This window comes from Salvelinus alpinus, chromosome 6 (genome assembly GCF_045679555.1).
Source record: "Salvelinus alpinus chromosome 6, SLU_Salpinus.1, whole genome shotgun sequence".
NCBI classification, from domain to species: domain Eukaryota; kingdom Metazoa; phylum Chordata; class Actinopteri; order Salmoniformes; family Salmonidae; genus Salvelinus; species Salvelinus alpinus.
In genome coordinates, this window is record NC_092091.1 from 50,499,568 (window position 1) to 50,509,382 (window position 9,815).

At 42.6% G+C, this 9,815-nt stretch overlaps 1 protein-coding gene across 14 annotated transcripts in view; it reads left to right on the forward strand.

Annotated features, from left to right (window-relative positions):
- LOC139578811 (C-Jun-amino-terminal kinase-interacting protein 3-like) overlaps positions 1-8,434 on the forward strand; it is a 78,746-nt gene extending 70,312 nt beyond the window's left edge. For 11 of the 14 annotated variants that reach the window (XM_071406848.1, XM_071406857.1, XM_071406852.1 and 8 more), the window contains 4 exons: positions 905-943; positions 1,939-2,103; positions 5,922-6,068; positions 6,340-8,434. In XM_071406848.1, coding sequence (XP_071262949.1) covers positions 905-943; positions 1,939-2,103; positions 5,922-6,068; positions 6,340-6,467 — 479 coding nt within the window. In that variant the 3' untranslated portion in view covers positions 6,468-8,434. The remainder of the gene's footprint in view (positions 1-904; positions 944-1,938; positions 2,104-5,921; positions 6,069-6,339) is intronic. The other 3 variants (XM_071406855.1, XM_071406862.1, XM_071406860.1) reach the window with 1 other exon arrangement.
- The last annotated feature ends 1,381 nt before the right edge of the window (positions 8,435-9,815 follow it).

Sequence of the window (9,815 nt, forward strand, 5' to 3'; positions counted from 1 at the left end):
TGCTAATTTTAGAGTGGGCTTTTATCGTCCCCAGCACAAGATGCACCTGTGTAATGATCATGCTGTTTAATTAGTTTCTTGTTATGACACACCTGTCAGGTGGATGAATTATCTTGGCAAAGGAGAAATGCTCACTAACAGGGATATACCACCCTGCATACCACTGCTGGCTTGCTTCTGAAGCTAAGCAGGGTTGGTCCTGGTCAGTCCCTGGATGGGAGACCAGGTGCTGCTGGAAGTGGTGTTGGAGGGCCAGTAGGAGGCACTCTTTCCTCTGGTCTAAACAAAGATCCCAATGCCCCAGGGCAGTGATTGGGGACACTGCTCTGTGTAGGGTGCCGTCTTTCGGATGGGACGTTAAACGGGTGTCCTGACTCTCTGAGGTCATTAAAGATCCCATTGCATTTATCGTAAGAGTAGGGGTGTTAACCCCGGTGTCCTGGCTAAATTCCCAATCTGTCCCTCAACCATCACGGTCACCTAATAATCCCCAGTTTACAATTGGCTCATTCATCCCCCTCCTCTCCCCTGTAACTATTCCCCAGGTCGTTGCTGCAAATGAGAACGTGTTCTCAGTCAACTTACCTGGTAAAATAACGGTAAAATAAAAAAAATAAACACATTTGTGCACAAAATTTGAGAGAAATAAACATGGGACCAACACTTTACATGTTGCGTTTATATTTTTGTTCAGTGTATATCAGTCTGTCTATTTTTCTGTCTTCTCTTATTCCTTAATGGTTTCTCTTTGTTTTTTCTCTTTCTCTCTATTTTATGGCTGGTATCCCTGTACTTGTCCTCCCTGTCCTGATATCACTCTTGTCCACTCTCTCCTCTCCTCCCTCCCTCTCTCCTCACTCTCTCCACTCCTCCTTCTCCTCTCCTCCCTCCTTCCCTTCCTTAGCGGTAGTCCTTCATCGGGGACAGCTCCTAGGTCTGAGGGGTAAGTTAGGACTCCCTCTGTCCCACAGGGATGATGTCACATACATCTCTCTGCCTGTCTTACCTCCATCTCCCCTTTATCAATCTCCAACATAAGCCTGGTTCAGTTTCAGTCCTAAGCACCCTTATTACCCTAATGTTCACATATCTGATAGACTGGATAGGTGTGAGCAGTATAGTGATTGGACCGGAGTAAGTTACAGTATATAGCACTTGTTGAGATCTGAGAGGATTAGATAGCCCACCAACAGGACAAGTTCATAAAGCTGCCTGCCACCTATCCAGTCATTTCAGATGTATCAACCACAAAGGGGACGAGGGGCTAGGGATCGAAATGGAACAGAGACAGAAACAGTGGTCCGGTGGTCTGGATCTGATTCAGGGAAATCACTTTTGTTCATGTGTAACTCTGCATGCTATCTTCAGGTGTTGTAAAGTACTGTATATAATGCATTGGCACACATATATGTAGAGTATGGTGTTAATGTATGTATATGTATGAGTCATATTTGTATGCTATTTGTGTGATGAATATTGATAATTTCAGTGACGTAGTCAATATATTAGGTTTGGGGTTTTGGGGATGCCTTGTCTCTTCATTATTGCATGTTGATGGCATGTTTTAGTATTGCTCCTATTTCAGTATTCAGATTTTTTTATTTTTCACTATCTGCAAATTCATAAGTGAATGACCACAGGCTTATTCAATTGGTTGCCACGTACAGAGAATTTCACGTAGAAATTTTATGTATAGAGCCAGCCGACACAGTTTCCTATTCTGCATGACTGAGAGGGGTCTGTTCTATTTTGCACATTTCTATTTTAAATGCTCTGTAACGATGTAGCATACCCAATTGATGGGTCTTATTGGCAAGCCTGCTCTGTGTGCACTATTGTGATTGGATGGTCTCATGCATCAATGTCCTTGTCCTATTCGCTGGTCTGTCAGATGTCAGCTGTTCTGATTGGCTATTGACTCCACTCCCATCCCGATAGCCAATAAGGTGTCTCCGACGTCGTCCGGCGGCGTTATTCATGTGTATGAAGACGACAACCCAGAGAAAAGCAGCGGCAGCTTCATTCCATACTGCTCCATGGCCCAGGCTCAGCTCTGTTTCCATGGACACCGAGATGCCGTCAAGTTCTTTGTCTCTGTGCCAGGTCAGTTAGTAATCATAATTTGATAAAGTTAATTATCCCCTTAAATGCATTAAATCAAATGTGTAGTTCTTGACTAAATAAAAAAGTAGTATACCTGCTGTCAATACTCTCAACTTGATGTATTTGAGGACTGTGAGGATGGACTAGGTTGTCAACTGGGCACTAAAATGCAAAAGTGGTTCACAGTGTTTAATTTGTGGGTATCTATTGGTAAGGTCCTTTAGTACTATGTGACAGCAGCTGATGTAAAAAGGGCATTATAAATACAATTGATTGACTGATCTGTTTCTCGTTACCTGTTTAACAAATATATATATATACAGTACCAGTCAAAGGTTTGGACACACCTACACATTCAAGGGTTTTTCTTTATTTTTTAGTATTTTCTAAATTGTAGAATAATGGTGAAGACAGCAAAACTATGAAATAACACATATGGATTAATGTAGTAACCAAAAAAGTGTAAGAGGAATGCTTTTCCAACATTCTTGAAGGAGTTCCCACATATGTTGAGCAATTGTTGGCTGCTTTTCCTTCACTCTGCGGTCCAACTCATCCCAAACCATCTCAATTGGTTTGAGGTTGAGGGATTGTGGAGGCCAGGTCATCTGATGCAGCACTCCATCACTCTCCTTGGTCAAATAGCCCTTACACAGCCTGGAGGTGTGTTTTGAGTCATTGTCCTGTTGAAAAACAAATGATAGTTCCACTAAGCGCAAACCAGATAGGATGGCGTATTGCTGCAGAATGCTGTGGTAGCCATGCTGGTTAAATGTGCCTTGAATTCTAAATAAATCACTGACAGTGTCACCAGCAAAGCACCATCACACACGGCGGTTGGAACCAAAAATATATAATTTGGACTCATCAAACCAAAGGACAGATTTCCACCAATCTAATGTCCATTGCTCGTGTTTCTTGGCCCAAGCAAGTCTCTTATTCTTATTGGTGTCCTTTAGTAGTGGTGTCTTTGCAGCAATTTGACCATGAAGGCTTGATTCCTGCAGTCTCCTCTGAACAGTTGCTGTTGAGATGTGTCTTTCACTTTAAATCTGTGAAGCATTTATTTGGGCTGCAATCTGAGGTGCAGTTAACTCTAATGAACTTATCCTCTGGGTCTTCCTTTCCTGTGGCAGTCCTCATGAGAGCCAGTTTCATCATAGCGCTTGATGGTTTTTTGCGACTGCACTTCTAGAAACTTTCAAAGTTCTTGAAATATTCCAGATTGACTGACCTTCATGTCTTAATGTAATGATGGACTGTCATTTCTCTTTGCTTATTTGAGCTGTTCTTGCCATAATATGGACTTGGTCTTTTATTCAATAGGGCTATCTTCTGTATACCACCCCTACCTTGTCACAACGCAACTGCTTGTCAAAAAACACATTAAGAAGGAAAGGAAAGAAATTCCTCAAATTAACTTTTAACAAGGCACACCTATTAATTGAAATGCATTCCAAGTGACTAGCTCATGAAGCTGGTTGAGAGAATGCCAAGAGTGTGCAAAGCTGTCATCAAGGCAAAGGGTGGCTACTTTGAAGAATCTCAAATATAAAACATATTTTGATTTTGTTAGCAGTTGATGTTATTCTAAAATAACACAAACCCCAAAGCAATTCAGAGGGATAAAATTAGATTTTGTTTGAGAAGGACAAATCATTGATTTTATGCTGGGAGGTAGATGTTCAGTCTCCCCTGTCCTCAGCTTTTCTCCACAAAATAAAGAAACAGGATGTAATTTATAACCCCCCACCCTAGCCTGGGGTTGACCAATCAGAAGTCCTTGCAGTACAACTGGGACAATGGCCAAATAACAAGTATCCTGCTCCAGACTCAATGTACAGAACGTAGCACACATAGCACATGTAGATCTGAGTTCAGGACTGACTTTCCACAGATTCTAAACAGCTGTTGAACTAAAAACCAACTCCTATTTACATTGATAATTCCCTATTGACCATTAGTACTCTATTTCGTTTTTAGTACTCTCGTCCTCTTATCCTCTGCATTGTGTATTTATCTTCAAAATATTCTTATAATTTGTTGAACACTTTTTTGGTTACTGCATGATTCCATATGTGCTATTTCATATATTTGATGTCTTCATTATTATTCTACATTTAGAAAATAGTTTAAAAAAATCATTGAATGAGTAGGTGTGTCCAAATGTTTGACGGGTACTGTGTACAGTCGTGGCCAAAAGTTTTGAGAATGACACAAATATTAATTTTCACAAAGTTTGCTGCTTCAGTGTCTTTAGATATTTTTTAAAGATGTTACTATGGGATACTGAAGTATAATTACAAGCATTTCATAAGTGTCAAAAGCTTTTATTGACAATGACATGAAGTTGAAAGAGTCAATATTTGCGGTGTTGACCCTTCTTTTTCAAGACCTCTGCAATCCACCCTGGCATGCTGTCAATTAACTTCTGGGCCACATCCTGACTGATGGCAGCCCATTCTTGCACAATCAATGCTTGGAGTTTGTCAGAATTTGTGGGTTTTTGTTTGTCCACCCGCCTCTTGAGGATTGACCACAAGTTCTCAATGGGATTAAGGTCTGGGGAGTTTCCTGGTCATGGACCCAAAATATCAATGTTTTGTTCCCCACGCCACTTAGTTATCACTTTTGCCTTATGGCAAGGTGCTCCATCATGTTGGAAACAGCATTGTTTGTCACCAAACTGTTCCTGGATAGTTGGGAGAAGTTGTTCTCGGAGGATGTGTTGGTACCATTCTTTATTCATGGCTGTGTTCTTAGGCAAAATTGAAGAAGCAACCCCACACATGAATGGTCTCAGGATGCTTTACTGTTGGCATGACACAGGACTGATGGTAGCGCTCAACTTGTCTTCTCCGGAAAAGCTTTTTTCCGGATTCCTCAAACAATCGGAAAGGGGATTCTTCAGAGAAAATGACTTTACCCCAGTCCTCAGCAGTCCAATCCCTGTACCTTTTGCAGAATATCAGTCTGTCCCTGATGTTTTTCCTGGAGAGAAGTGGCTTCTTTGCTGCCCTTCTTGACACCAGGCCATCCTCCAAAAGTCTTCGCCTCACTGTGCGTGCAGATGCACTCACATCTGCCTGCTGCCATTCCTGAGCAAGCTCTGTACTGGTGGTACCCCGATCCCGCAGCTGAATCAACTTTAGGAGATGGTCCTGGAGCTTGCTGGACTTTCTTGGGCGCCCTGAAGCCTTCTTCACAACGATTGAACCGCTCTCCTTGAAGTTCTTGATGATCCGATAAATGGTTGATTTAGGTGCAATCTTACTGGCAGCAATATCCTTGCCTGTGAAGCCCTTTTTGTGCAAAGCAATGATGGTGGCACGTGTTTCCTTGCAGGTAACCATGATTCACAGAGGAAGAACAATGATTCAAAGCACCACCCTCTTTCTGAAGCTTCCCGTCTGTTATTCGAACTCAATCAGCATGACGGAGTGATCTCCAGCCTTGTCCTCGTCAACACTCACACCTGTGTTAACAAGAGAATCACTGACATGATGTCAGCTGGTCCTTTTGTGGCAGGGCTGAAATGCAGTGGAAAGGTTTTTGGGGGATTCAGTTCATTTCCATGGCAAAGAGGGACTTTGCAATTAATTGCAATTCATCTGATCACTCTTCATAACATTCTGGAGTATATGCAAATTACCATCATACAAACTGAGGCAGCAGACTTTGTGAAAATTAATATTTGTGTCATTCTCAACTTTTGGCCACAACTGTGTGTGTGTGAATATATATTTATATACACACACAGTTGTATATAATAATATAATAATAATATATAATATTACATTTTTCTGTTTTTCTGTCAGGCAATGTGTTGGCCACCCTAAATGGTAGTGTGCTGGACAGCCCGTCAGAGGGTCAGGGGTCCTCGGCACAGCCGGAGGCTGAGGCTCAGAGCATACAGAACGTTCTGGTGCTGAGTGGAGGGGAGGGCTACATCGACTTCCGCATCGGTGAGGAAGACCACACACTCACTCATGCACACACACACTGCCATACACCCAAGTTCATGTGGTGCTCTTTTGAATTCCTAATCGAATTCGTCTCCAGATTCTCTACCCTTCTGCCCTAGTTGTGCACTTGTTCATTTCACTTTATGGATTTAAAATACCAATCCAATGCTTTTATATGTGTGGATGTGCAGAAACACTTCAGTACAAAGGTGACAGACACCGGGCATGTCTGTTCATGCTGACTGGCTCTCTCACTTCATCTGTGTGTCAGGTGATGGCGAGGACGACGAGACAGAGGAAGGGGAGGTGCCGGGGGGCGCCCCGCAGATGAAGCCTGCCGTGTGCAAAGCCGAGCGGAGCCATATTATTGTGTGGCAGGTGTCCTACATCCCCGTTTGACACTCCCACCCTCAAGGGTTACCTTGCATCCCCCTGTCCCCCCTTCTTGCGCCCAGATTATCACCCCCTTCCCCCATCCTAAAACTAACCCACCCTACCCACCCCACCCCTCCCTGCCCCTGTATCTACCCCTGGTCATGATGTAACTATCCCTAGGCTTGGGAATGACCCCTCAGCCCCTGTATGTACTATTACACCCCTTTAAACTATCGATATCCCCCCAAAAACCTTGTAACTACCTATTGCCTTGTAAGTATCACTCCCCCAGTCCAGTAACTTTCCAAATACCTTGACTATGACTACCCCCTTCCCCGCCCTGTTTTTTGCCGCTTCTACCAATGTAATTATTTCCCCCCACCATGAGCCTTGTAACTACCCCTGCCTCCTAACTACCTCCGCTACCCTGTATCTACTCCCTAAAGCCTGGAGTGTGTCTTAAATGGCACCCTAGTCCATATGGTGCATTACTTTTGATCAGGGCCCATATGGTGCTGGACAAAACTAATGCACTATATTGGGAATAGAGTGCCGTTTCAGACATACCTGTATTTATTTCCCCTGGAAGTACATCTGTATCTCTCCTGTATTGACCTTTGACTTGTAACGGCCTGCATCTGCCCCCAAGCTACTCCCTGATACCTACAATCACCCCTAACTCCTCCCTTTCTCACCTTGCCCACCTGCATCTTACCAACAACACAAGTACAGGAACATTAAAGACTACTGCGTAATATAACGCCTCTCCAGAAATTACCCAAGATTTGCAGCAACAGCCAACCAGTAATCCCAAAACTATTTATGGTATGACTTACTAAAACCCCCCACCTCCAATCAGCTTTCAGCTCACTGAACCACGCTGGAAACAGAGACAGCTGATTGGTCAAGAGGGATTCAGAGACAGGCAGCTATTGGTCGGAGTGAGTGACACAGTCAACTAGCCGCTCATTGGTGAGTTAAATGTAGAGAGAGAGAGACTGACAGTTGATTGGTTGGTTCAGGGTGATTTTACCTCAGCCAGCTGTTAGGTGAGGAGACGTTGTTGAATGTACGTGGAAAAAACAAGATCAGTCTTGAATGCATTGGCCTGTAAATACAGTGAAGTTTGATCAGGAGGTCTGCAGACTCAGGATGCATCCCAAATGGCACCCTACCCTTTATAATGCACTACTTTTGACTAGAGCCCTATGGTTCTTTGTCAAAAGTAGTGTACTATATAGGGAATAGGGTGCCATTTGGGGTACAGGGGTACAGATGTAGTAAAATTCATGGGGGATGGCCAGTAAATCAGGTGTAGTGGAGTAAAGAGAAACTCTTGATTTGGCATCAGAGGATGAACAGGGATTGTAATTGTTCCACGTTAGAAGCAAGTTTCCAGACAGCCTTATGGACATAGATTGGCTGTGTTTGAGCGCATCAAATATGTGATGCATTGTGGGTAAGTTGGAACTGACTGATTGATCTACAAATAATAATGAGTAGTTATTTATGATGCAAGGTGATTTGTAGATCAGTCAGTCGGCTGCACTGTCGATCAAACCCAAACTCTCCTGTAGAGAAAATGGACAGGTAAAGAGTCTCAGTTCTATTTCAGCCTTTGTAAAAACCTATCTCCTCTCAGGTCTGTGAACACCAAATGGGTAAGGGCGTAGGGGAAAGTAACCGTGCCGAAATGTAACTGTGCCAAATAGTGGAAGGAGAGAGAGAGAGCCAGGCATATCCTCGAGCTGTGAGCTGATTGGTTCATAACTGATTCACCAACCACCCACTGCTCTAATTCGCTGTTCCCAGACTGACAGTTGGACAGTGAGGTTTGTGCTTGGTCGCCTGTTTTGAGTGACAGCTGTCATTGAGGATTCTGTAACTCTCCAGACATGCCCAAGGCCCCTTCCCCTCTTGTTCAGTATGTAACTCATATCTCTTTATCTGTGTGGATTAAATATTAAACCTAGTGTGCGCTGAAAACCAGAGGCCATGTTGTCTGTCGTTCTCTTCTCTGTTGGTTGACTTATTTTCAACCTTTTTTGTGTTTTTTTGTCGTTTTTTAAAAACTTTTTTACTTTTTGAATTAGGACCAGGATTCAATCTGATTTCAAGGCCAACCTATGCCGCATTTAAAGGTAATTTACGATTTGCGTTTGCCGTGAATACGGTCTCCGCGAACATTACCTTTAAAAGATGCATAGCCGACAAAATGCGATCGGATTAAGGACTCGATTTAATCTGTATCACAGATTGTGTGATTGAAATTTAAAGGTAATTTCCGATTGAGCCATGAGCCTTTGCAGTCTCCACTAGCGCGGGAACATTGCCTTTAAGTTTCAATTATGCTATAGCGCGGAACCTCCGCGATACGGATTGAATTGAAGGTATATAAAGAATGTATGAAATGGCATCCTGTAAGACCAAACCCACTTTAAGTAACAAGGACAGTGGTTCAGATTCAGAAGAGTCAGCTCAAGTCGATTTGGATCATACCCTGTCAACTTTAGGCACCTCTAAAACTTTAGGTACTATAGACGTTCATGTTGCACAGCGGACATTACGTTACATTTTAGATCCTGGTTAAAGGTGCATTGAGTACAGTACAAAGTCTATCACACATACAACCACCCTTAATGCCTATGATATACCTGTAACAATAAAGGAATGAAATTCATTGAGAAAATAAATGCAAATTCATCCAAATTTATTTGAAGCTATACAGTTGGCTGTCCGACCACATTCAGTGTTTACAAACTGCAGCGCCTTCCTTCTTCACTGTTGGTTCTCCTCGGAAGTTGAAGAGTGTTTTTGGATTATGATCAGGTAAGAAAGCAGTACACAGCTTCAAGCATTTTTTAGACATATTCTTTAAAAACCAAGAGGTGTTATGTTACAGACGACATCTTTAAAACTGCTAAAATGAATTAAATAACGACACTGACCGAACTGTGAATGTGTGCCTTCAGATTAAAACACAATAAATCACAATTCATTCATGAGATCAAAGAAATGTGCCCTATGTTCGCCTTTCTCTCTTTGTCAGGGGTTATTGCTAAGTTTCAGAGAGAGCACAATTGCATTCTACATACATGACCATCCAGTACATACAGAGAGCAGCAGCAGATATAATACTAAAGAACCTACAGTACAAGGATTCCCAATGCAGTGTGAGTTCAATCTTAAAGTTAACTCGCTGTGAATCTTGCACCTTGCAATTTAATCTCAATGTTATCTTCTGTAAGTAACTGTAGCAGAGAAGATGTGCGTTGTCATTCATTCATTCAATAAATATTTAATCAAAGCAGCAACATCACTCCTATCACCTACAGTACAGCTGCCTGCTACAGAAAGCCGCAAAGAGATTTT